General features: G+C 42.7%; 2 protein-coding genes across 4 annotated transcripts; both read right to left on the bottom strand.

Annotated features, from left to right (window-relative positions):
- Window positions 1–323: 323 nt before the first annotated feature.
- On the bottom strand, window positions 324–15,740 carry tpd52l2b (tpd52 like 2b). Of its 3 annotated transcripts, XM_084473794.1 has the most exons (8): window positions 15,564–15,740; window positions 12,949–13,106; window positions 12,367–12,515; window positions 11,710–11,769; window positions 8,878–8,925; window positions 7,597–7,698; window positions 4,772–4,820; window positions 324–3,225 (listed from the first exon to the last, which is right to left on the bottom strand). In XM_084473794.1, exons 1-8 carry the CDS (start codon window positions 15,580–15,582, stop codon window positions 3,142–3,144), a joined length of 669 nt encoding a protein of 222 aa, XP_084329920.1. In that variant the 5' UTR covers window positions 15,583–15,740; the 3' UTR covers window positions 324–3,141. The 3 variants fall into 3 exon arrangements, with proteins under 3 accessions (XP_084329920.1, XP_084329921.1, XP_084329922.1); XM_084473795.1 differs by lacking the exon at window positions 11,710–11,769; XM_084473796.1 differs by lacking the exons at window positions 8,878–8,925; window positions 11,710–11,769.
- Window positions 15,741–17,042: 1,302 nt separating this feature from the next.
- LOC311354046 (tripartite motif-containing protein 54-like) lies at window positions 17,043–26,865 on the bottom strand. The gene is made up of 11 exons (XM_084473837.1): window positions 26,267–26,865; window positions 25,054–25,241; window positions 23,503–23,677; window positions 23,198–23,293; window positions 22,821–22,898; window positions 22,264–22,419; window positions 22,143–22,165; window positions 21,669–21,793; window positions 20,766–21,277; window positions 18,750–18,869; window positions 17,043–17,994 (listed from the first exon to the last, which is right to left on the bottom strand). Exons 1-10 carry the CDS (start codon window positions 26,447–26,449, stop codon window positions 18,795–18,797), a joined length of 1,611 nt encoding a protein of 536 aa, XP_084329963.1. The 5' UTR covers window positions 26,450–26,865; the 3' UTR covers window positions 17,043–17,994; window positions 18,750–18,794.
- Window positions 26,866–27,950: the final 1,085 nt, after the last annotated feature.

Genomic DNA, 27,950 nt, shown 5'->3' with positions numbered 1-27,950 from the left:
CTCTTTTACCGGACAGTCTCCGTCCTTGGTCCTCGGGGATACGACAGGCTGGAGACGAGCACACCCTACTGGCCTTCAGCACTTCCACCAATTTAATAGAAAAATTCATCCAGTGTTCTAACTGATGCACCTCTGTCCTATACGGAGTGCTTTTCGTCATTTTAACGGAATAATTTGGTTCTGTGCCACTACAAAATAGGCCTACCCATGATGCTACCTAACAAAATAGCCCTACAACTGAGGAGTGCTTATTTCCTAACTAGTTCAGCTACTAAAACATGTCTCCACTATACACAGCTGTAGTCAACCACGAACCAAACGACTCATCATTTAAAGGAATGCTTTATTGATAGCCAAACATTAGACAAAACAAAACATTGTAAATAAATCCAGCAGTCATTCAACGCTGATCCCTTTTAATATTCTCAATTCGCTAGGCTCCAGAGCTAAATAAAGCTATAGTACTAAACAGCAATAGCTTCTCATTGGCACCCAAAATACTACTATTGTACTTGAGCATTTTACCGTAACCCCCCTTAGATTTACCACCTTTGCTACACTGCAGAAAAAATGCTGATCTTAGCCAATTGTATGCACCCTTTACAATGCTAAACATCGACAGCTGAGAGGAAAACCAATCCAGGGAAAAGCATAATTAATTGCTTTGCAATGGTGTTTCACCCGTGTTCAAAACCTTAATTCAAGCCCCATCTTGAGAGAAGTTAGGAGACCTATAATGCATTTAATAACAAAGACAGGGATAACTAAATTCCTTGCAGTGCAGGCTTTTTCTCCCTGCCTGTTTGAATGAAAAATAAGAATCAAGGTGCTTACACTAATCAGTCTGTGAAAAGAGGGATATTAAAATCAGTCCGAAGAAAGAAAAGAGCAGTTTGTAACAGGTATTTAAATACAAGCAAAAATGTTACCAATAGCGAAACTTATACAAAATCCTAACCCCTTCATTCACTTCTCTTCACCAGAAAGGAAACACTTCTGATCACATCATCCAACAGACAGAACTTCTAGCAAAATGAATCAACGCAAATGAAAGAACAAAAATAAACCCTGGATTATGATCCAGAGAGAACATTTCTGAGGCAGTTATCTAGAAAACTCGGAAGCCAGAGTTGATGTCAGTGTTTGGCTTCTCGTACTCGGCTAACCAGTAATGTGAAATTATACTCTGTTCTTAAGCCTGGTTCATCTGATTGCGATGTTTACCTCAGAAAGGTTGTGAATATACAACTATTTTACAATCTTTTTTACTTCATGTTAAAAGAAAAGACAGTGACAGTGTTTCCATAACATTTTCCACCTTTTCGGTTACTATATTTTTTGTTTTACATTTTTGTACAATAAGGATTAGTGGGTGCATGTTTGCACATTGACACATTGCAAGTGCACAAAGGCACGACCAACATTGGCAAATATTTTCATTAAGTGACTTGTTTGGCATCACACATGGACATAGTGTGCACCTATTCAGATGTGAATTCTAGTAAGTGCTTGCTAGTGTGTCAGCTGTGGCCTCATATTAAATTATTTTTATGGCAGCAAGAACTTTTTCAGATAAGTTTTAGGTGTGGCAAATTATTTTTTAGGCAACCCCCCTCCCCACCCCCCATATCCTGAAAAGCAGAAACAGTCCCAACCTATTACATGTATATAACAGTATCCCAGCTGAGTGATGAGAAGAGATGACGTGTTGGATGTTGGAAAGGCCAACAGAAGTGGTTACATTCAGTGGGTGGTGAAAACACAGCATGACTCTGCTCACGTTGTGATACAAGAACAGAAGACGGCCTGCAGTCAAGGTCCAGCGAAAGCTCCTTGTAGAACAGCTAACCGTAGAGGACCACGTGACAGCGCGACTGTGACCTGCAAACAGAGGTTTCCATACAGCACTGCATATTTACAGCAAGTGCCCCTAGCTGGTCTTAGCTTGGCATCAACGCAGCCTCCCGGTGGCTATAGAAAGTAACTGCAGATTGTTAATGATATTTGGACCAGTTTCTAAAATGTGGACTTAGACGATCGATTAAGTCAGCCAAGCTGCTTGCTATAGAATTCCGTGTTCCTGGAGGAACTTTCTACTGAGATGATTCTAGTTCCTGTTTGTCCAACGCACAGTTAGTGTTTAGTTATACAGCCCATGTATTTTTCACCTCTGCACCGCCACCCTGGTTAGGGGCAGCTGGCAGCATTGTTTACAATATAGTTTATTTATATAGATTTATACATGTAGATAAAAGTTATGTAAAAACATTATGCAAAGCAGTGTAAAATAGTTTAGAATACAAAATGGTTTAAGGTTTATCATACTATATTTTTACATTATGTGGTTTAGAGCGCAGACCTGGGTCCTCAATGGTTAATGGTGGGCAGCTGAGATGAGCTATGCACATGCATGTAGCAAGGGGGGTGGGGGTCACTGCTTGTGTGCATGAGGATGTATGGTTCTCACACGGAGACACTGAAAGCACACAAACAACCTGCCTTCTTGGCAAATAATGGTGAAAGAAAGAATAGCACAGAAGAATTTGATGGGCTGCAATCGGCAAATTGATTATTTTGCATTTCTCTGCGTGAGAAATAAAGTTACAGCAGAGCTGAATGACAATTGGGCTAACTTTAACCAATAGGCTTGGAAAAAAAAAGAAAACTGACGTCCTGAAATAGGGATTGATATTGTATAGTACAACACTAACAACCTGGTTCTGCTAATGGAGCAGGAGAGCAACAGGGTGGAGTGTTGGCAGACTGGTGAAAGAGGCCGAAGCATTGAACATGTAGACTGAGGAAGAGGCTTAACGACAGGGTGGCCGTTGTGCTATATATATATATATATATATATATATATATTACACATTACTCATGGAGGCAAAGGAACCGACGGTGTGATGACGGTAGATCATCCCTACCTACTCTGTCCCTTCCCGCCAACCAACCTGGTCATTCACAGAGCTTGGGTCCGCTGATTGGTGGAAAGGCAGATCAGGTGATCGGCTGAAGGGTCAGAGGTCGTTTTGGGACCAATGATGCGGGGTGATGACAGCACAGTCTCTGGTAGAGAGGAGGGGGGTTTAGGGGTGCTAGAGAAGTGTGTGTGTGGGGGGGGGGGGGCGAGTGTGGGGGTGCTCAGAAAGGCGCGTTGTCCTGAGTGGGGTTGGAGTTGTTGGGGGAGCCGGCTTCTCCGTTTCCTTTGGGCCCGACGACCTTGTACTGAAGGAATAAAATGGCCGGGAGGGCAACATTAGGAAGAGTACTGAACTGGATACAAAATATAGACACGCACACGTAAAGCAATGGTGGAACTTCAAGGCTAAAGGTGACCTATTATGAAAACAACTGTATTTCTGGGATGTGGGGTGTCGTTTTGGGTGTCTGGTGCTGCCACATGCATACAAACTTTGAAATAAGTCTGTACATGCTTTTTTGAGTGAGATATTCATTTCTGAAAGTACCCCGCCTACAGTTTTCCAGATGAGCGAGTCAGTTTTGGCACCTACTCTGACGTAGGAATAAGGCACATCTGAATATTTCCACCCACTTCCCCATCCCCCTCCCATCAGAGCATAAATATGCCCTTTTGTGGAACAGCGGACAGGCGTTGGGCAGAGAAGCAGGGAGATTCCATACAAAAATAGAGGTCTAAATGTCAGTTTGTCATGTGTCTGCCTGGCAGGGAGTTCCGGAGCTCCGCCGCCGGAGCTCAGCTCCGGGAGTACGATCCCTTTCTCCATGTCGCAGTTCAATCTGGACTTCAGACAGTCAAAGGTCCTTTCCCCCAATTCCTTCTCAACCATGACCGAGATATGAGTCACTATGAGTCTTTACTTGATATATTAGATATATTATATAGATACCTATATATTATATAGATATAGAGCTCCGGGAGTCCGCAAACGGCAACAATCACTTTCTCCTTCATGGTTCACTCTGACAGCTCATTTGTAATCCACCTCCGAGGGTGGATTCAAATAAAAACGGACCTATGCGGTTTCGTGTTAGGATTCGTGTGGACTCCTGAAACGCAAACGATGACGTCATCGCCCCACCCCTCGAGCCTCCAGCCTATGAGCTCTTAAGCCTGCGGCGTCTCAGAACGACAACAACAATGATGCCGGACTACATGCTTGTGATGATTCTGCAGCAGATAATGTCCCTTGTTGGGTTGCTAGGGCAATATTTAATGTTGCTCCGCTAACAGAAGAAGCTAAAAAAGGATTATGGACAGACCCATACACCAAATCTATTTAGATCCACCTCGCAGCGCTACCTTCGGACTGAATGTTTATAAACAGCGCGCAGGCTTTATACGCATGCTCGCCTCTTCTTCTATTTTTTGCTGTAGTTCTATAGCAGAAGCAGCGACCCTTATGGGCCTGGAATGTGTACTACAGCTTTTCTACAGCTCGATGCGGTTTCACAATTAATCCGTCTTTACGGAGATATTCCTGAACCGCATCAAAGGAAAACGGATCGGTTTCGCCCGTGTGGACGGGGCCTGAAACAGAGGGGAATAGCGGTAGGCAAGATTTTTTTTTTCCTAAAAGCTATTTCCAGAAAACAGCTTCAAAAATATGTTTTCTGAAACTCATACTATGTTAACATGTAGGAAAAACATCATAATATGTCACCTTTAAGAAGCTTGAAGTTAGTGTGTGTGTGTGTGTGTGTGTGTGTGTGTGTGTGTGTGTGTGTGTGTGTGTGTGTGTGTGTGTGTGTGTGTGTGTGTGTGTGTGTGTGTGTGTGTGTGTGTGTGTACCTTGAGGTTCTCCACTCGGTCTTCAAATGACTTGAACGTGGTCGAGTTCCTGCAGAACAGATTACTTTAGATTCACAGAAATACTATTGATTGATTGCTATTCCTCAAAGACCCAGGTCAACTATTGGGTTTGTGCACACAAATATCCATCTAGTCCAAATAAAAATAAAAAAGCTGAAACAAAATTCAATGCTATAAGCTAATAATAATAATAATAATAACAATAACAACAAGTGAATGGAAGGTTAAATAAATAACAAACAAGCATTACTATAGGTCAAAGGCAGAAAATTACTGAAAAATTACTCTACTCTAGATTTCTACTACTTATTTCACAGGACATTAAAACACATTGGTTGTTGAGTACAGGAAAGCAGAAGGACCTGTGACTAGCAGAACCTTTCCTGAGACCAAAGCATATACAATCCAGGTTGTTGTAACCATCCTACAGCTACAGCACTGTTTCATAACAGAGTGGAGGACTATTACATGTTCATTTATATTTAACACACAGTAAATAAGTATTTACTACACATAGTAAATACTACTTGCAATAAAAAAAAGACTTGCTCCTGGAGATTTTTGGAGCAATTATTACTGTTCCCAGGATCAATGTTTCGATGGGACACCAGTCTAGCAGCAGAGCAGCCCATTTCTACAGCATATTGACAATGGCAGGCGTACACAAGACAGGGCAGCAGATCTGCATGTTACTTTACCTCATAGCGGGCATACTTATTGAGTGGCGAATGGAATAGTTGCTACTTTGTGTGCATTAAAGAAGAGGGACAAAGAAGGGTAAGTGTTAAAAAGCAAAACAGGCATGGCACAAATCAACACACGCACACAACACACTCACACAGCGCAGGTTGGAGGGTGGAAAGAGTTGGACTTAATATTTATGGCCAACCATGTCTTCCATTTTTTGACAAAAGAGAACAAACTCAATGATTTCCGCCTTTTAGACATTAGACATTTGTCTAATGCCATTATGCAAACCGACTGGCAGTATTCAAATATTTAACCCCTGTCTCTACAATGTTAATAGTCCGCCCAACTAAATAAAGCACATAACATACATTCCTAGCATTCTAATAGCTGTTGGTGTTTGGGATATAACTTTTGTAATCAAAGACAGTTCTAAAACAACATGTAAAAAAGGAGATTGCCTGAATAGGTCTTTTAACTCAATGAAAGCGGCAGTCCACACAGTGAAGCTTCTGTTGGGGTACTGGGAATGAGGTTTTCAAAGAATTTTATTGAACTTTATCTGTGTAGTTCAATGTAGTTTAACTCCCAATACAGACACGGGAGGCCCTGATGCACTCGCAATGTTGGCCCTCTCCCGAGTCTGTGCAAAAAGTCTTTTTATTTATTGAAATAACAGCTTGCTGTCAAATACTGTTCCTGCCGCAAACCGACGTAGCAAAGCGATGCAAAACAAGTCATGTGTGGCACACAATCATTTGAAAACCCTTTCCCAGGACCCCAGCAGGATCCTCAGTGTGTTCCTCAGTGTGGAGCACATTACCGCCACCAAAAAGGAAACTAAATGGACTCTTAGAAATAAACAATGAAGAGTTTTATCTGGTTCAAGATATGAATATCTGTAAATGTAGAGTTTCAGAGGTTAGCCTTACCCGAAGGAATTAGCGAAAGGTAGCGCTCTGCAGCGATTGAACACAATGGAAAGAGATACAGTAAGCAGGGGCAGTGAGAGGTAACAGGAGAGGTTAAACAGGGAGGATCGGGTGTTAGAGCCATAAGCATGCAAGTGTCCTGCTTGTGTTAAGAGATTGAGATGGAAGTTTAAAGAGTCCCGTTGTTAATAGGGGAAATAATAAGCGTTTTAATGATCCAATTAATTAAAGTCTCAAAAAGTTTATGGTAATTTGCATTACCAAATGTTCTGAATAATTCAGCCCTTCAGTATTTAGTCTATAGTCTACCTAATTCAAGATTTATGATATATCTGCACTAGTACTATAGTAACTTCTGCAAGACACTTGTGACTCGGGACTCCTAATAATGCATGCATCATTTAATCAGTCAGAAACAAGTAGTAGTCCTACTATTTGCCTTAATGTGTCTATTATGCTGTATTGTTCAACACTGGATAATATGTAGACCTCTCTTAAGTAGGCCTACATATTATCTGCACACAACCAAATTACAAAGCAGTATTATCAGCAGGAAGCTATGTCTCATGATCACCACACAATGGCTTATGTACTCAATGTTTTTAAGTGCTTGCTGCATTATTCCATGCTTTTTGTTTTTAGTCGACAATATTATTATATTGGACAACGTCTTCCAAGTTATGGCCGTGACAGAAAGGGCTGGCGTGCCATGGGTTACATGTTGGTGCTCGTTTACTCTTACAACCTTAAAATAAATCTAGCGACCAAAATGCTACTGCTCGTTCCTTAGTTGAGTTGTAGGCACGTGTTGTGGTTGTCAACTCATGTGAGGTGAGAAGATAATATCTCTAGCTGCATAACAAGGGTCAGTCACCGGTCCTGCAGACTAACAGGTTCGTTTTGGTTAGTTTAACAAGCACAGAGTAACCGATGAGATTAGTGGGTTTGTCACAGCAATACGTCACTACAAGCGGCATCACGCTACAACTACATCTACCCTCACAATTAGAATTACAACCACCCCAGTTTCACTGGTGGTGGTGGTGCTGCTGCTGGCGGTGGCGCTGGCGGTGGTGGTGGGGGCACATTATCATATTTGACAATGTGTTTGGAATGGGTTCTGGCTAAGGACGTGGCAAACGCCATCCATTTCGGATTGGGCTCTGGGAGTTTATTTCATCATACCTCATGTCTCCCAGTTTCCGGCTGAGAGCGGTGCCCATGGTGGAGAAAGCTGCAGTGGTCTTGATGCTGGCTTGGGATAGGGTCTCCTGAGTCTTCTTATACCTAACGCAAGGAAGAAAGCAGAGAGAGGACGAGTGAGTACCGAAATAGCATGGCACACATGCATGTGCATCAAAAGGTATGAAAAGTAAAAAGGGGAGATGTTAAACCAAACAGCTTCTACCACAACAAACAACAAAAAACGGGTTAAGGCTTGTTTTTTGGTAAGGGCTCCAACTCCAAGCCAGAGGAAGGCTGCAGCCCCAGCTTTAAAGGGTTAGTAGTAGACAGACACAACACACCGTCCAAGCTGATACATAGGCAGTCCAGAAAACACCTTTTCAAGCACAGAATGTGTTCCAATTCCCTGTTTGTACAGCACTGGATGCATTAATGGCGCTTTAGAAAACGCCCAGAATAAAAAGCACAAACTCCTCTAAATAGAAAATAATATTGTAACCATCTTAAAAAAGGACCATAGTGCGTTTCCTGGCTTCATTAAAACATCCATTACCAATCATCAAATTGAATGTTGTGCCGAATCTGCTGAAGAGTATTTGGCTTTTTGCTGCTCTGCTTAAGAGTGCGACTCGTCACAAACGTAAACGATAGCAATTCACCCTTGTCGTCGTGATAAGACCTTGTTTAGTCAAAAGCCAAAACACGCTTCTAGCTGATTGGGTTGGAGGCAACCAGCCTAGCCTGAGAAGCCTGTCTGAGCAGGCTTGAGACACTATAAGGCACTGGCTTGGCTGTGATCAGGGTGTGGCTGTTTGGTGTCAACGTTACAGCAGGCCTTAGGAAGATCAAGCAAGCAAGAGATAATTGGATCACGGATGCAACCTATTTTAGATGCCGTAGCATACAGCTCTGGAATAAATATGATAGATTTCCTGGGAAAACCCTTGTTCATGAATGAACAAGAACACCAAGTGTGTAATACACCTGTTACATGTCCATTATACGTATGAGTTCACTTGTATTTCTCATGGAGAGAAGTATGCAAGCCCACACTTGCATATTACATTTCTGCAAGCATTTTTATAATACTTATATACTTACTTAAATATATACTTTGTGAATTATATGATAGCCTTTAATGAGGAGCACATAAGTTCCTATAGACACACACCAACAGGCAACTTTCCTCCAACACTTAAACTAGAAACGCAATTCAGACAGCAGCTTCATTCACAAAAAAAAAAAAAAAAAAGAGCATATTTGGTAAAGGAGTCAACTCACGCTTCCGAATGGGCAATGTCATCCAAAGTGGCTGAAGCAGACAGATATCTAAGGGCACAACAGTAGGAGAATGACACAATATCCTTGACACACACACACACACATTAAAGTGCAATCGATTACAGACTGGGTTGCTTGTTAGTACTAAACGGGGGGACATTAATTCCCTCTTTGGAGATATGCTGTGGTGTGTAATTTAATGGCAACATGGACTGCTTGTGCCAGGGCAAGGTAGATGCAAGCTACCCCAGCTTGCTAGCTAAGCTTGACCCCACCATTAGACTACATCTAGGCAATACGATTCCAATACGCCTCCACTAGCAAAGAAATAGTGATGCGGTCATCCGGAAAGTCATGAATTGAATTATTCAGTCCATTAGCAGGACCCAGAAAATATTGACAACCAGGAATATCCAGGGTGTAAGTTGCAACCATGAACAATTCACCAATAATACAGTTTTATACACACTATCCAATTCACCAATAATACAATATACACTTTATACATCAAAATCATCAATGATAAAAATACATGCTTGTACATCCTATCATATTCAAGAATATGGGAGAAGGAGGTTATCATGAGGCACATTTCTTTGGCAGCCTTGTACTTAAATAAGACAGCCCCGACAGCAGCCTACAGTGTTGGAGATCAGTGAGACCAAGGTTTTAAGGTGCAGGTCAAAACATTTTATAATTCCATCCATAACATAGATCGCCTCCCCCACACACACACACCTTATCCCAAATCTACAACAGAAGGGTTGCCCTTTACTGAACACTCATATCTTTCTCACTCACACACACACACACCTTATTGCCAATGTCAATTATACACCCGTTTAGCCTAAGGATGTAACTTTACACTATTCTACTTTGTCCCTTGGAAGGATCCATCATTCGGCTTGCTGTAGGCACCAGAACAATGCTCCTCAAAGACACACACAGTGAGGTCATGCAGACAGTGGGCCAGCTAGGCCGGGCACTGGGGCCAACTGGGAACACATTGTAATCACACTCATAGAATACACGTGGATCTCCAGCAGACAGGACCTACTGTAAGCAACCGTCGGTCTGTCCAATAGAAAACCCTTGTCTACTAGTATGGTAACTTGACTGAAATATAAGCATTATTTTTAAACAGGCTCTCCTGAATTAGTAATCCATAATGGTGACCAAAACAGGTGATCAATCACCACTATTCAAACAGCAAGGAACGCACCTTGTTTATGCTCACTCACACAGAGAGCGAGCGTGAGAGAGATATCTGCACATGAGCTGTATTCATCCTGACAACATGCTCATTAGTCATGGGTTTATTTTAATACTTCTATTGTCTGTATTTCTGCCTGTTATTTTTCTCTGGCTCTCTGATCATCTGTCTCATGCCTTGTGACTCAGCAAAAGGCCAACGATTTGTAGCAGACCAGTCTCCTATCCGGTCTACCCTCTCTTTCCGACCGTCTGCCTGTCCGCCTTCTTCTCATTCCTCTTCTCATTCCACTCAACAAGTCAGGGCAGTTTGTCAAGCAGCAGGCAGGTAAAGGAGTCAGTGTGTACCAACCAATCAGGATGATAGCTCTCAAACTTTAACAAAACCATTTTCTAGCCTTTATATTAATTGTGGATTGATTCTATAATCATGCAAAATGCCTACACGTATGGTGAACGCTTTTGCTGTTCAAGTGTTGAAATGGCTTCCCTATTGTTAAAATTTACTTTCCAAAGCCAATCTAACAGCAGAGCGGAAGTCTGTTGACGATGAAGAAAATTAATGGTACTTTTCAGTTCTGGTTTTTGAAGAAAGCTGCCAGTCAGAAGAGCAGAGGGGAAGTGTGCTTACAGAGAGAACTACGCTCCACAAACCAAAAACAGTAACCCCTGTGACCCCTGGAACTGGGAGTTGGAAGAAGAGGGACTGAACATAGGAAGGAGAAGAGCCTGAGAGGAAAAGGATCCAGCGGGAAATGGTGCAATACAAAAACAAAAAAGACTGACCTAAAAAAAAGGTAAAAAATGTGAAACGGTAACATAAACAGCAAAAAACAGAATGATGAGTGATACAAAGTGGGGGGGACGGTAAGAAAGGAAAGATAGCGGAATAGATAAAAGACATTGAAAAGACAAGAAAATGGCTTTGTCACCCATGTCAGTGTCATTCCATGACCAGGGAAAAGTCCAAACCATCAACATAGTGCAGCCATAAGGCCCAGATGGAGCACAGGTTAAATTCCTGTTTTTTTTAGGGTCCAACTGTAGCTCAACATTATTGATTATTGAAAAACCAAGGCCTGCCATGCATGTCTTAACATTAAAAGTCTCCTCTACCTAACAAAAATGTTACACATGCATTAATATCATCCCAGCATCTGGCATACAATTTCATGCTAGTTTCCTTTCGCGTTGCAAGGTCTGCCTTTTCAGTTCCACATGGAACTACAATATAATGTTTCTTTAGGCACAAATCAGTCATTCAGAAGGTAAACAACTGTGTTTTGGTTTAGAGGCCCTGGGCATGAATGAGGCCTTGAGAGAGAGACTAGACCGAGGAAACATATCCCTCTAAGAAGCCTGTCAAATACCGAGCCCCAGGAGGAGAGGAGAGCTCAAACATAGAGGTTAGGTGAGAGCGAGGGGGAGAAGGGAAAGAGTGATTGACATGGAGGAGTAGAAATCAGACCTTGGAGAGGACAACGTCTGATATTCTGCTCATCGCAGTGTGTGTGTATGCTTGTGGGTTAGAGGCCATTAAGTAACACTAGGAGTTAGCAGCACAAAAGCACAGACACATACATACAGGGTGGGCAAGCTGCACACAACACACACACTCACAGATCTGAGCCGGTCAGTCTTTGGTTCCAGTTGCTTAGTTTCTCTGTGGTGTTCACATAGCTACAACAGATGGGGAGGGACAGACTCAGCATGCCATGTGGCACTTAAGATAAACTGACTGAACTGACTCTCTAGGCAAATAGTCCTATTTGGGTTGTTTAATGGTTTCAAATATTGGTGCAAATCAAAGTTTGAATTATATTGCTTATCCCTGTACGTTTGCATGAACAATTGATATGATTATAATGAATAATATATTTTTAGCGTGGTCCTGTTTGTACCTTCCGATTGATCCTCTTGTCTTTAACCTTGATTGTAATTGTATTTCTAGTACATACATACCTTTTAAATTATTACAACTCTGATAGGGTACTCCACAATGGCAGTGCTGTTTATCACCTGCTACAGTGTTTTTCTGTATAGTCAGTACAGAGAACAACCTCTACCCAAATTATGAAAATACAAAAGTCACAGGCTGACTGACATTTCCTATGAGCAGAAGTTCAATTTGTGTCAATGACTTGACCCAGATGTGGCGACAGTGGTGACTCCGGGCCTATGACAACGGGAGCATACCACACACCTGCTGAACACAAAATGCTTTGAGTGCTTTGCATTAAGGCTGCTCCAAAGAGGGCCGTGCGGTGGGCTACGTACGCATTGGATGCCTGGACGTCTTGCCAGCTCTTGGTGAGGTTCTGCTTGAGCTCGTTGAGCGGGTTCAGGCCCAGCTTCCTCTTCAGCTCAGCGGCGTGCTTCTCTTTGGCCGACAACACCTGCCTCAGAGTGCTGATCTCCTCCTCCACCTGGCGACCACACAGACACAAGAAAGGGTGGTGGAGGTAGGGGGGAGGGGGCAGAGGGGTTAGGGTGGTGGAGGGGTAAGGCGTCAATAAAAGGCTGGTGTACTGGTATTGTAAGGGGCCAAACAGGAACAGGTGAAACTGGGGCAGGGCTGAAAGCTCCAGACCAGCACAACCTGCCAATCAAGACAAACATGCCAACGAACAGACCTAGCACGCAATCCTAATAATTCTTTATCATGTATACATTTTCAATGATAACCCACATTTTACAGATAATAAGAGTGACTACTGGGATCCTTATCCAACTTCCTGATTTGCTTTCAAACAAACAGTGTACTAGCTGTTAGCCACTGGGAGGAAACACAGGGGGGGGGTGGGGGGGGGTGGAGGGATGGGCAATGCTCGGAAGAGCCCAGTGACTCAGAAGGCCTACCTTGATGAGCTCAATCTGCAGATCCACTGCCTCCTCCTCCGTCAGCCCAGGGGGCAGAGGGCTGGCAGAGTTCACCACAGCCCCCTCTACAGGCAGCTCAGACATGCTCTCTGGCTGATCCACCACAAGGCCCTTGTTGGGAGAGTTCAGGTTGATATCTGATGGAGAGGAGAAAAGGTTGGATCAAAGAGGGGGGGGGGAGAGATATAGAGTAGAGGTAAGAAACAAAGTGAGAGAAATTCAACAAATCAATTAGTAAGATGAGGGTGAACATAGAAACAGCGGGCAGAATAAGAGCACACAATTAGCCTGTCTGTGATAAAATGGCATAACCACAAACATACAACCACAGACAAAGTGTTGAGGGCCGGAGAAGGTAAGCGAAAGTATCCATTAGTGAGTGGTGAACAGAGTACCTCACTCATATTACACTCACCACTCTTACACGTCAGCCAGGACAATTAACACAGGAAACACTCTTGAAGGCGGAAGACAATTTACAGAACTGGCCATTTTTGTTAATGCACTACTTAGGCCATTCATTATTTCCGTCGGCTATTGTATGCCAATACGTTTAAGGAAACGGAAGGCGGTGGTTTCAAGTCCCATTTCAATAAGATTTTTGTGATTTCTTACAGAGCTTTATGAGCTTTATACCCTTTAAGCCTAACCCCAGAATTATGGATGTAGCCCATTTTCTTTCCATTGTTCCCAGATTGTGTCCCACTGGCTAAACACTGTGACTCAATGACGATGTGAGCCAGCCCACCTCAAGAGTGCAGTCTGGGTATGGCCTCACCGGACATGCGTGTTGTACCCACATGTTTTTTGCTTATTATTGAATATATAAATGATGTTGGTTGGTTTCAGAACTCTAGGTCCTGTAGTAAATGACACCAGTGACATATAGAGTTACCTAGAACAGTGCATTGGCTAGAGAGAAAATATTTTGGAGGTGTTGCAGGCTGTTGAGTTGACACAACCTCCTGCATAGATTGAACAGATCGTAAACCGATCTTGGAACACAGCATTATGTGTATCGACTAGATAGGAAAAATGAAGAGGCCATGTCATGTCGAAATCAAATCTATAAGTGCAGCAGTCCAGCTCTGAATCCATGCTGGAGTTCGACAGAGCTCCTGTGCAAACATGGTCTCAGTTGACTGAAGAAAATGGTTGACTTCATAAAAGGAGAGATCCTAGTCTTAGGCCACCATTACCGATTTCTTATGTGTATAAGACATAATCTTAAAATCTGATTTCTCCCCAGATGAAAATAAAGACTCAATTGAATAGTCTTTGTAGAAGTGAAGCAGAGAAAGTTAAGGAATTGTGCCAAAGCGAAGAAGCAACTACATAGGAGGGACATGTACATCAGATGAGTATTAGGCATGTAAAATCAAGTAATGACATCATACATTAATTGGATGATATTCCATAATTTATTTCGCATAAGCTCAAGAAGGCAGTATTAAGTTGGAGGTGTGGTAAACAGAGAGATGATATCCGTTAAGGAGTTGGCAGGCAACCACACCTCCTAGGTATACACAGATGGCATCAGGACATCTGCTCATCCACATAGCAGTGGCATCTCATATAATGTCTGGTGTTGAATGAACCTTTACCTCGGAATCGAGGCCAGCCTAAATACATCATTAACATATAGGCAAGCCTGCATTATACAACTTCAAAGTAAATTTTCGAAATATATGAATTTATCCAGACAGAAATAGCCTTATTTAATGTTGTCATATACATGGCAGGGAAAAGTAGCTCAAATCCCCAAGCCCCTATACCAGAGATAGGCCCTATATCTTGGTGCGTTCTGCTGAGGGAAAGGAAATGTAATATGTCGTAATCTTAGCAACTCATTAGAGTTGAAGACAAAAATCCCTTTGCAATTGTCTTCGTGAAGTGTTTCACAAAAACTAATACTGTAGCAGTTATTGTGGTTGCATCTATGCAAATATTAATCTCATGGTTTCGTACACATGCGTAATATTTAACATGACAACATCAATGATCCTCTTTCAGAAGCAACAAAGCAAATTATCGGGACATGTCAGTTACATATATGCTCGCATACTCTTTAAGTAAAGTCACGATTGAAACCATTCGTTTACTGAACCTTCTCAACACGAAACGAACAAAAGCACACCAACCAAGTCACTTCCAGCATTGCGACTTTCCCAGGCACTGAGAGGATTTAACACATGGGTTTGTAACCCTGCACTCCTGGCCTATAAACAGGGAGTGAATAATGACAACAACACGATACTCTTGTCCTGACATTGACCAGCAGAGCTTCGTGTGGCGCCAGGCCCTTGTTACGCGCAGTGGATCCTCAGCATAAATTAAAACCAAGTTAAGTAAATGACGAACTTGATATGTCACGATAAATCAAGTTTGTTTGCATAAGTCTTGAACACGACTAGACTCATATAGCTTCAGAAGCCCACGACCTAAACCCTAATCATGACATTTACACCGCTCTTTAGATCCCTAATCTATTTTATTTTAATCAAGTCGATACGTGTGTGTTAGTTGAAGTAGCAAGCAGAGCTAGCGCTGTGGATTGGCTAGCTATTATTAGCTTAAAGGCTATATTCCTTTACCTTGGCTGGTGGGATCCATGGCGTCGAAGAGGCAAAGTTTTAAACTCTGTCGTTAGATTTTAAATGAATGGTGAGTAGGAGTGGGCTCTCCACTACTTCTCTGTAGATATTCGCTTTAAGTCACCGGTACCACTAAGGCAAAGACGTCAAGGGGTTGGAAGAGCAAGTGCACTAAAAACAGCCAGCTCAGCTATGAGATAAGGGCGTGAGGCTGCCCGAAATATGACAACCATTTCCGGTTTGACACTTTCAGAGTAAATGTATAAACGTATTAGCTTTGTGGGAAATGTTAGCAATGGTAGTGGTTATGACTTTGAAGGACATCATATCATTTAAAAGGTGTTTTTACTTAACGATTGAACGGCTCTATTTCGCATCGGTGTACACTTGCGTGAACATGAACCAGCATTAATATTCTGTACATAAAGTTTTATGAATTGAGAAGCGTTTTATGATGATGGAACTAGATTTTAGATTTCCTATTTCCGCAGTGAAAGTGTGACGTTGGCGGTGACGACTATCAAAATATTTGCTCCAGACAGACAAACAGATGCAGAGAGAGTGAGATTTGTATGGGTGATTCTATTTTATTTTATTTAGTTTGGTGATTCATGTATCTTGGATACAATATCAACATACTAAACAATATATGCCAACATCAAGATTGTCAAGTCAGTGGTCACTTGTTTGAAATCAAACAGACAATCACAATCACATTTGAGGTAAAAATAAATGTACTGGCCAAATATATATATTATGTGTCCTCAAAAAGTCCTATCTGATTGTATGTCAGACTAGAAATTAACACAGCTTCATGATTTGTTTAATGAGTTGTTCTAAGTGTCCCAAAAACTCAATTAATTAACAGTGGAACAATTAGCTTTAATTTTTCTGAAAGGAACTTATTCACTAACTTACTCCCTCTTTTCGGTTCAATTTTTCATAACCGAAAATATTTTCAAAATATACATCAATGGTTATGGTTATGGTTTTCCAATGTGAAATTACTGACTGTACTTGTTTAAACAATTGTTTAGATTAAAGTGACTTCCAAATTCATGGCAGCAAAGCTTAAATTAGCATAATGGTATCACGTTTGTTGGAAATTAAATGATGCCCAGTCAGGCCCGGTTCCAGAACAAAATGACTTGGGGTGCATCTGAGATTAGAGGGGGTGCACCAGTACTATACTAAAACCAGCGACCCAGCTTCAGTTCAGACTTCGCTTTTTACACTAGGCCTTTCTACCAGTAGATTGACAAGCACTTTTGGGTAGTTGTACTCACATGTTGGGACAATAATATTTACTGTGCTTAAAAGCTGGTACACATCATGTCTTTGTGATGTGGAGAACATTTCAGCTGCAACATTAGCTTATTGATATCCAAGCTTTGGATATGAAAAAGGTTTTTGATATGTGTGAGGTGTAAAAAAGAACAGAATTCTACCCTGAAAAAAAAAACACATGTGACTGCAATGCAAAAATAACCCACTTTTTAATAAATTGTGGCAGGATATTTGACATAGCAAACAATTTTACATTGTCATTCACATTGTATCTTAAAAATAAAACACATTTAAGCTGTATTAGTCAAGGAAAGAACAAGGAAAGAACCATTTCAAACTTTGAATTTGTCTGTGTTTATATATGTGAACCACTAAATGTCAATACTCTTCAATGTCAATGTCAGTGCTTATTGTACTGCCTTTCTGTCTTGAATTTTTAGGTTTAGTTTTCCAACTCCTGCTACCCAAACTTTTAATGCTGACAGATAAAACCCAATTAGTAATGTTACTTTCACAAAAAGTAATCAGTAATAAATGGTGCCTTTCACAAGATTGTAAATAAATACAATCACGACACAACTGGCAAATATGGGTTAATCTTCTGTTTCTGTGCTATGAACATAATGCTTTAATGAATTACTAAAATAAACTAGAGTGAATTAGTGTTGCTAGTGCTAGCCTCGCTAGCCTCCACAACGGCGATCCTAACGTTGAAGTTGACAGAAGCCGCAGTAACGTCAACTGTTCCGTGATCCAAATTGTCTCCATCCTTCCTGCTCTGGTTAATGTGTGACGTTGATTCTGCAGTGTTCTTATTTAGCCATATCGGATATCCATTATCCTTTTTTCAATAGAGGGTGCACACAATTTAATTGGGGGTGCAATGCATGCTTATGCACCCCCGTAGAACCAGGCCTGTGCCCAGTATGCAGTGTTGTGATACAACATCATCGTATCATCAGACTGTACCGTTGCCCATGCACAGCCCTGATGGACACAGACAGGCTCCAGTCCTAGCCCTACATCCTCTTGCAGAGTGGCTTCAGCCAGAAGAAGGTGAGAGCTAGTCTGTGAGGAGGCTCATTTGGCATGAAAGAGGAAGAGTAGGAGCTGGGAGAAGCTACCTGAGCAGTCTCAGTCCTCGCTTGGAGAGGAGAGGGACAGCACGGGAGAGAGAGAGACAGTACAATATAGAGAGACAGCACATTAGAGAGAGAATCAATCACAGCTAGCATTTTCAAGAGCGGGTAACCTCAAAATCACATGATGGTGAGCTGAGCTATCCAGCAGGTACCACAAACCAGGCGTGATGCTGGGGTTTGAACTTTAGGGTCTTTTGTTTACATCTGCAATGGGTTATTATGAAGGCTCACTATGGGGATAGGGGACATCTGGGAGGGTAATTAGGGTAGGGTGGGGTTATATCTTATACATCCATGTTGCAAGATGTTGCAAGATTGGTCCTTCAACTAACTTCAGACACTGTTTTCATTCAAACGATCAGCCACCAAACAGTTTGGATGAGACCTAATTAAAAGTGGTTAAATTAATTTTAAAAAAAGAAATCATATTTTCACAGGAGCTGGGATTAGAATCAGTTGGACTTCATGCCCCACTAAATAGGGTCTATTCAGTAAATAGGGTCTATTTAGTAGACAAAATTGACAAAATAGGGTCTATTTAGTGGGACGAACGGCCGAAACACCCAAACACGTGAATTCCAATTGGAAAGAAGCATGTGAACCTAGCATTATCATTATCATCTGTCTTCAGGACACTTTTAGCCTGGATCATAGTGACCTAAGGGAAGTACCTATTTTTAGCTCCAAAGTCACATCTCTGTTTAGAATACATGCATCCAGTCATCGGCCATGTGTCCACACTTGCATGCCAGTTTACCTTGGCTGTGCGACACCGTAGTTGGATGAGTCTCCTGGCGTGGTGTTATGTAAACATGAAGCAGCATATTCTTTGCAGGATGAGCAGGAAGGCCAACAGATAAAAGAGCATGATGACAGCCTGCAGAAAGATGGAGAATTGGACAATTTGATAGAGTAGGGGGATTGTCAGAGGAAATTAAGCGTGGGTAGGGGAAGGAGATTGGAATTGAAAAGGAGATGGAAATTGACAAGATGGAGAAACACGAGTGAGGAGTGGTTAGGGGTTAAAGATAGACAGCAAATGGATGGATGACATTGATCAGCAGAAAAAGGTAAGAGAATGACTGGGAGAGAAGAAAGATGCATTAGGGTTAGAAACAGAAAGACAGAAAATCTGGTGGTCAGAAAGTCAGGTGTCTTTAATTTGATGAATTTGAATGACCCACTCACACTCATTGCTTTTCCAAAAATGTGGAAAACACTTCACACAGTGGAAAGTGGTGAAGCTGTGTCAGCCAAAGTGTTTCAGCGAAACAATGTACAAAAGTGAAAGAGAACGATGTGCCGTTTCAGCAGGTGGATGAAGAACTCAGAGCCAGGGCAGTGCGAGGGAGATGTGAACGACGGTGATGATGAAGATAAAGGTCCAACCAGACAAAACCAACCTGAATAAAGACCATGATTTCTCCACACTCCTCCATTATGTTGTCGACCTTGCTGCCAGTATTCCCAGACTTCCCAGTCTCTATGAAACCTTGTTCATTCTCTGGAGCCTCCAGAGTAGAAGCCTCAAGCCCAAGCTCTTCGGGTACCAGGTAATTGTCTAGTTGTGGCGCAACGTCTCCCGTTTCCCCACTGGCCAAAGTAAAATGCCCTAGCTCTAAAAGATGCTTTGTTGTAGAGTTCTTCTCCTGGAGTGTTGAAGCGGGATCTGCTAGTTTGCGGTGTGGCTTCAGCTGTTCCCCATATAAATGGGGCATTGCAACCAATTCTCTGTCATTCATATTCTCAACTTCTGAAGCAAAAACCACCTCTGATTCTATCTGTTCTTTACTGGCTTCCCCACCATCAAGGTTACCCTCCTCTACCTCTTGCCGACTGACATCAGAACCCTCTCTCCCCAGGACCAGACAGACCTGCTCATACCCAATGATATGTTCTCCAGGACCTTGTACTGCCCTGTCAGACATTTCTTCAGAACCCAATAGGAGATCGGGCTGTAGATCACCGTGTACAAGCCCATCATTAAGCATCTCATGCTCCTCCTCTTTCTCCTCTTCTTCCTCCTCCTCCTCCTCCTCCTCCACCCACTTCTCCTCCAGCACCTGCACGGTCCTGGACATCCCTGCGGTCTCACTCCTGAAGCTCTCCGGGGGGTTGGGTTTCATGTCGGTACCAGGCTCCGGATGCATTTGCTGAGACAGAGCTTGAGGACATGGTTGAAGGGGGCTGCTGGATCGGTGGGCAGCGTCCTTAGATTCAGCCGGACCCGGAGAAACTCTGCACCAACCCCTGGCTGCGTAACATTCAGGGTACAACGTAGCCGCCTCTTCACAACCGTCTTCCCGCTCAATGTCCTCCTCTGCAGCATCTTCTCCTCTTTGTTGGACATCCTGTGACTCCTCTTTTCTGTTTTCTACTTCTTCTTCTCCCTTTTCTCCATCTATCTGATGTTCTCTGAGCTCACACTGATTTAAGAGGGAAGGAGATTAGCTAACACAAACTGTAAAGGGCCAAGGGGAAAATGGAGGCTGCATATACACTATGTGACTGATTAGAGGAAGTACATTCATTACTTTAGTTAAATGTACAATAAGTTAATTAATTGTACCCATGTCAGCCAAACCTGGTCCACAATTATATTTAAAAAAAATAGTTTAAAACATAAACGTCAACACTCAAACAAGATGGCTACAAACCTACGTTTTCAGTTAATCCTGTCCACTGAACCTCCAGTGGATGAGAAAGGGATATTAAGGAATATCCTGATAAAAATAATGAGTAATAATGACAAAACAGATTGATAGGACTGTACCTGCTGTGTGTTTATTCCATCCTGGTCTTCACACTGGATTCCCTTGATGGAGTCCGGCGTTTTGAAGCCTGTCACCTGTTTACTCTCCTCTTGTGTCTCCTCCTCTCTTGACTTCTCTGCTCTTTCCTTCCCCCTCTCTCTCAGCACCGTCCGGTCATTATGAGCTAGGTTGTTCATTTGCTGCTCTGGTACCAGCTGTGTAGGTTCATAAGACGCCACCACAGTACCCAGTACCAGTGAAACAGGGTTGGCTGCGGCTAAAACGGACTGAGTTGGCGCTAGTGGTGGGATGAAGGCCAGAATTGGCTCTAACGCTTGATTAAAAACACACTCAATGTTCTGCACAACCAACTCTTGTTGGGGTTTCTGAACCATGTGGATGAACTCCTGTTGATTTTTGGGTTGCAAGATTTCAGCTGAGGTTTCTAGCTTACATTCTTCTACTTTTCGCTCTTCAGGGAAGGTTTCTTGTTGTTGTTGTTGTTGTAGCTCTGCAGGGAAGTGTTCTTGCTCTGGTTAATAATAATAATACATTTTATTTTTAGCGCCTCTCAAGTCACCCAAGGTCACCTTACATAGAGTAAAAAGCATAAAATAACAACAACCAAGCATAAAATAACAGCATCAAACATTATTAAAACCAAATATCGATCACTGGTCACTGTAGTGCACAGTGACCAGTCGTAGTGAATATGCCAGTTTGAACAGGTGGGTTTTGAGTTTGAATTTGAATGTTGTGATGGAATCTGTCTTATGTGTGGGGGGAGGGAGTTCCATAGTCTGGGTTGTAGCTCTGTAGGAATTTCCTTTTCAACTTAATAGAACAGAGAATCACAACACTGATTCATTGACATGAGGTTTAATGATCTGTCACTGGCCACAATCTGGAGACGTCATACATACCTCTGATGAAGTCGACGGTGCGTAGTGCTTTTTCCTGTCTACTGAAGTCAAACCTGTACTGAGTTATGTTTTTGCAATCTGGTTCAAACTTCTTTGAGGGGCTTGAGCTGGTTGCAGCCCTCAGTCTGATGGAGGGAGGGGGGATGAAATGTCATTAGAAAATATATTATAGAGGTGTTTTATTATAGAGGTTTTTTGTGGATTTATTATTATAGAGATATTTTATGAATTGGAAGATGAATCGGGAAGGACGATAAGGGATAAAGAAAGATGATGAATAAATGAATTATTCAAGAAGGGAGAAGCGGGTAGATGGAAAGGTAGAGAGGGAGAGTGGGAAAAGCCAGAAAGTAATGATAGTGACGAAGGAAGAGAGGTAGAGAGGGGGGAAATATATTACACTACAAACTTCCATCACAGGTAATGAATGTAAAAATGGTTCTGTTGACGTGTTTAGATGCAGTGGAGACTTACTTTGTGATCAATTCTCCTGAGGTCTAAACATGAGAAACAGAAGGCTTTGGATTGGTTTTTGGAAACCCAAACACAAAAGAATAGCTTCTGCACGTATACGCATGAACACACACACACAGACCTGGACAAAAGCAGCTATATCTGGCTCTTCCATGGCCTCTGAGGCGGTCTCCAAGAGTCTGCTGTTTGCTTCTACGCTGTCTCCGTAGCGTTGCATAAGCGACCGGGCGTGGCCTGTTTTCTCCTCTGCCTCGGAGCTGATTCGCTGGGTCATTACCTTCACAGAGATCAAGAGGTGTTAAGAAATGATACGTCTGATGCTGGTCTTGCTACTACTGCAACTACAGTACCCACATGTGGTCAAAGCTATTCTAAAACTGGTTGTATTCAAATGAAATTGAAACTGGTTGTGAAACAAATTAAGAATGAAGATACATTTTGAAAGCTACTTCTAATCTCACTATTATTACACTTGCCACTACTTTGACCTCTTCTACTATGATGGATAATAATATAAGTTACTACTATTTCTTATACAACCCACACCCCTATGATTACAGCTTCTATAACAAATTATACTAGTATTACGACTAGTGACCATCACCACTACATCTGTAACTCGGGCCTTGCTTTATGACCGTCTGTCATATACTGTCATCTTTTAGCAGTCAGGCCTACCTTTCGTCTTTCCTCCAGGGTAGAGAGAATGGCGTCAAACTGATCAGACACGCTCTGCTTATGGCTCTTACTGTTGTCCTGGAGAGCAACAAGACACACAGTCAATGGACAGATCAAACAGTATATGTAATTACTAGACGTAATTGTACTTAGGACACAGTATACACAAACACACCACAGACTACATAGCAGACATAAATAAACACATACAAAAGCACACACTCAAGAATTCAATTGCCAGCAATGACTGCCACTGCTGGTTTTTGATGTGCATTTGGCAAAGAAACACACACACACACACACACACACACACACACACACACACACACACACACACACACACACACACACACACACACACACACACACACACACACCTCTACGTTCCTCCAGGTGAGCTCCAGTTCATTGATGAAGGCTTGGACCTGGTCGTTTTTGGCCATCAGAGAGGACAGCTCCTGCTTCAACTCACCCTTTAAACACACAGACAGACACACCCTTTACCTTGTGCATAGCTAAAGTTACTAATATCTAGTCTAGAGACTTTTTGTTAATTAATGTCAAATGAATGTCAAATTATTGTATATTTTTTTGAAATGCCACATATCACATTAGTAAGGTATCGTCAGAAGTTCATTTTGTGTTTTCTTCTTCTACATACAAGTCCTTTGTATGTTCTGACCTTCTTCTGCAGGTGGATGTCCGTCAGTGGAGCCACCTGGCAGAGCCGGTGAGACCCAAACACCTTGCAGAGAGAGCAGGTGGGCTGCTGGCAGGTAAGGCAGTAGATGTTCAGCTTCTCGCCGTCGTGGTCTGCGCATGTCACCTCACTCACGGGCTTGGCTGCAGGGGCGGGGCTTGGTTGGGAAGGGAGAGAAGAGGATTAAAGCAAAGAGGGAGGGGTGATCTCGGACAGTATTTTTCATCCTGTAGCACGCGTACTGCGGGTGCTACGTGGGATTTGATTCTTGAAATTTAGAAATCATCAATAAAACAATTAATAACTTAGATGATTAAAAATACATTTATTGTAAATATTGTTCATTTGATATTGTATTTGGGCTTGTATTTTATTTATTTTTATTGTCGCTCTGTGTATTCAATCATATGTTTTCCATTGTAATGTTTGATATTTTGTGTTAATTTGTGTTTTCTTAATAAACACACTGGGCGCCTAAGCAGCGTTGCTACCGCGGTGAAGTTAGTTTTAGGTTGGATATTCGACGGATATTCAGTCCAGTTCCAGCCGCAACTTCACTGAGGTTTGCCCAGCAGGAGAACGGTTAGCACACCTCCCAGAGCCTTGCTGGAAACTGATTTAGGGACCGTCAATAAATTACTTCACGTAAATATATCAATACAAAATACTACCGTTTTTTCAATAGCTTCCATGTCGTGTGACCCAGTGACTCCAAACCAGTATCCAATTGTAAAACTAAAGGCTACAAATAAGACTCACCACTTTTTTTATTGTATTTTAGTGCTTCCTCTATTTTATATGAATATTAATATGCAGAAATTATCATTTTCTTTCAATAGCTTCTATGCCATGTGACCCAGTGACTCCAAACCAGTATCCAATTGTAAATCTAAACCCTAAAAATAAGACACACCACTTGTTATGGTATTTTAAAGAGGTGTGTTTCATGTCTCCTGTTTAGTAATACACATATACTGGTTTGGAGTCACTGGTTCACATGACATGGAAGCTATTGAAAAAAAAGATAATTTCTGCATATTAATATTCATGTAAAATAGAGGAAGCACTAAAATACCATAAAAAACGGTGTGTCTTATTTGTAGGGTTTAGTTTTACAATTGGATACTGGTTTGTGACTACCGGAGCTCGGCTGGCTGGGTGGGGTGAGTGGGAGGGGTTTTCGATTGTACGATTTTTTTGTGGGGTTGAGTTTTTTTTGTAGAATATATCAGTTATAGTATGTGATTTAATGGCGAGAATTATTGGCTACAGATATGTCCAGGTTATTTGAAGGTACAAGCTGGTTATAATTTCACACGTTGCGCCTTTAAGCATGGAGTTGAAGTGAAGAGGCTCTTCCTCTAGCTAGTAGGAAGACAGCATCAACATCTCCCTCTCCCACCCCGTCAACAGCGGACGTTTAAAGGTGACATAAACAACGCCTGCCCACTTGTGATGTCAGAAGAGGCAGATTTTCACACTCACACCTGGTGGTATAATATGTCACGTTGAATAGCATGAATCCCCTCCCACCTGGCAGTGGCGGTGCTGGTGGTGGCGCTGAGCTCTTGTTTGTAGACGTCGATGATGTTCTCCACCAGCAGGTTGCGCTGCAGGCCGTACACGCCGTGGCGGTCCAGCACCACTTCCTGTCGGCAGGTGGGACAGCGGAAGCGACCGCTGTTGACTGACATGGTGGTCCGAGCCTGGTACAGGGACGGCTTTATGTGTACACACACACACACACACACACACACACACACACGCACACACGCACACACAGAAACAAATAACTTGAAGATGTGTGAAGATTATTGAAGTGAAGATTATTATTGATAATAGACATATAGACACACACACCACCACACCCACACAGATACACAGAAAAATGTCATCAGTACACAGGAATAGCCTGTAGCTTAGATTAATGTCCTGCGCCCCGCGTGACTTTGGGAATATGGTTAGAAACAGCTGCACCTCTCTGGGAGTTCACCAATCACACACCTCTCTCCGGCCAACACGGTGAGGTACATGTCAGCAGGGAACTCAACCAGGAGCCACTGCGCTTTTCCCATGACAGACAGACAAACAGACAGACAGACAGGCAGATGGACAGGCAGACAGGCAGGTGGACAGGCAGACTATATAGATAGATAGATAGATAGATAGATAGATAGATAGATAGATAGATAGATAGATAATTTCATCTATAGATCGATAGATAGATAGATAGATAGATAGATAATTTCATCTATAGATCGATAGATAGATAGATGGATTGTAGATGGACACAGTAGACAGATAGATAATAGTAGACAATAGATAGATACATAGATGCATAGATACATAGTTAGCAATATAGATAGAGAGAGATATTCCTGAAATAGCTGTCTTTAATAGGCCTCAGCTGCTGCTGGGCCTAACGGATCAGCAAGAGAGAGAGGGGGGAGAGAGGTGGAGAGGGGGGAGAGGGGGGGCCGGCGAGTTTGTCAGCAGTTGCAAACAAGTGTGTGCACATACTTGTTCACACTCACCTGGAAAGCTATGCACACAACTCAACAACACTACACAGCTCATGGTTAAACACACAAAAACCTAAACTATGTATGTTCTCCAGAACCGACCAGACACACACACACACACACACACACACACAAACACACACACACACACACACACACACACACACACACACACACACACACATACGTGCATGCCATACACATGCATGGCACTCTGGGCTGACCTGGTACAGCTCGTTAGCACACCTCCGGCAGAGGTTATGCTGGCAGGGCAGGATGACCACAGGCTTAGTGAAGATCTCCAGGCAGATGGGACACAGCAGTTGCTTCTCCAGTGTACCCAGGGCTGCCTCCCTCTCCACCCCCTGGAAACCCTGCAGGGAGCTCAGGTCCACGGGCAGAGCCATGCTGTGGCCTGTCTGGTGCAGACACACACAACCACACACACACACACACACACACACCCCTCACTAACTCAGTAACTCCGAGTCAGTGTGGACGCCAGCCTACTGACCGTCAGCCTCTGGAACCAGTCTCAGCAGAGCAGTGATTCCCCCTGATCTTTCCTCTTCCAACACGGTAGTGAACCCCCCCCTTCCTGGTTCTCCTGTCTGGGTCGCCTTCTCCAGTCTTCACATAAGTTTTAAATCCCTGTCTTTGCTCTGGCGGTTCACTGTTTCCTTCTTTGTCATGTCTCTGCTCGCTGCTGTTCCCCAAACTGCTGTCTCACATTGTTTAATCACTTGGCTTTTCCCACCACAGTGACCCACTGCTTGGCCTGCCCATAGTTCAACAGGACGGGGTGTGTGTGAGTGTGTGTGTGTGTGTGTGTGTGTGTGTGAGTGTGTGTGTGTGAGGGAGCCGCGGTGGAAGGGGACTGAGGTGAGGGTGTTAGGTTACGACCATGTTTCACCCTCTCTCTCTCTCTGCTACCATTTTGGGCAGTGTGTGTTATGCAGGCAGATTATGTCCAGGGCAAGCTGTGCTCTTTCTACAGTTACCCCCTGCCGACAAGAGTCCCCCCCAACACTTATAAACACCAAATGGTACAAGCACGAACATTAGGGGACACACTTCAACCTAGCAAAACATAAAGCATCTGTAGAAGTATTTATTCACAGGAAATATCTAACATGAATTCCCATGGAGGACATACTTAGATTGGTTTGTATCAGAGGACTCTTTAGGTCTACATGCTATTATTGGACGATGTGGTAACCCATTCGCCTTGGCCCGGGAGTTCACAACTTTTACTCTCAATCAGATCAGATTCGATTTGGAAATCCAATGTTTTGTGATCAAGGATCAGAAAGCCCAGTCAGATTTTGAGCGGTATTTCAACAAAATGTAGGCTAGGATCACCCTGGTCCAGTTTCAGATCCTGACTATCTCTTCATCAGTGCCTTAGGCCTGCATGTTGTTGCCTACAACTACATATAAATAATGAGGCCGCATCACAGCCAGACACATTGGCCCAGGCCCACCTCCCCCATCTCCCTACCGCACGTCCTCCCGTCACACCCCCACCCTCCTACCTCTCCCATCTCCCTACCGCACGTCCTCCCGTCACACCCCCACCCCCTACCTCCCCCATCACCTCCACTGTCACACCCCACCCTCCTACCTCCCCCATCACCTCCACTGTCCACCCCCACCCTCATACCTCCCCCATCTCCAGCCCTGTTTGGTTGTTTTTTTTGTCTATTCGGCTTTGACTATTAAACTTTGTTTAATAGTCTTTTTTTATATTTACTTTTTTATATTTACTATATAAATATAATGTATTGTTATCAATATTATGTAAGCCTATACTAACTCATCTTAAAATGTAGGCTAGGGCAAAACAAATGAAATGCATGTATAAAGTATATCAAGAACTTTCTGGGTGATATGGTGTCAAAAAAACGC

This window comes from Micromesistius poutassou (assembly GCF_964030765.1).
Source record: "Micromesistius poutassou genome assembly, chromosome: 10".
NCBI classification, from domain to species: domain Eukaryota; kingdom Metazoa; phylum Chordata; class Actinopteri; order Gadiformes; family Gadidae; genus Micromesistius; species Micromesistius poutassou.
This window is presented reverse-complemented; position numbering and strand designations above follow the sequence as displayed.

What these genes read in the sequence shown, in the direction of transcription:
- tpd52l2b (XM_084473794.1), bottom strand. An exon ending in GACATTGCCCATTCGGAAGC is followed by an intron (nt 7,699 to 8,877) that starts GTGAGTTGACTC and finishes TCCTTGCGTTAG; the next exon opens with GTATAAGAAGACTCAGGAGA. An exon ending in CGGAAACTGGGAGACATGAG is followed by an intron (nt 4,821 to 7,596) that starts GTATGATGAAAT and finishes TCTGTTCTGCAG; the next exon opens with GAACTCGACCACGTTCAAGT.
- LOC311354046 (XM_084473837.1), bottom strand. Translation starts at nt 26,449, where the DNA reads ATGGCTCTGCCCGTGGACCTGAGCTCCCTGCAGGGTTTCCAGGGGGTG. An exon ending in ACCAGCACCGCCACTGCCAG is followed by an intron (nt 23,678 to 25,053) that starts GTGGGAGGGGAT and finishes TTCCCAACCAAG; the next exon opens with CCCCGCCCCTGCAGCCAAGC. An exon ending in CCCTGGAGGAAAGACGAAAG is followed by an intron (nt 22,420 to 22,820) that starts GTAGGCCTGACT and finishes ATCTCTGTGAAG; the next exon opens with GTAATGACCCAGCGAATCAG.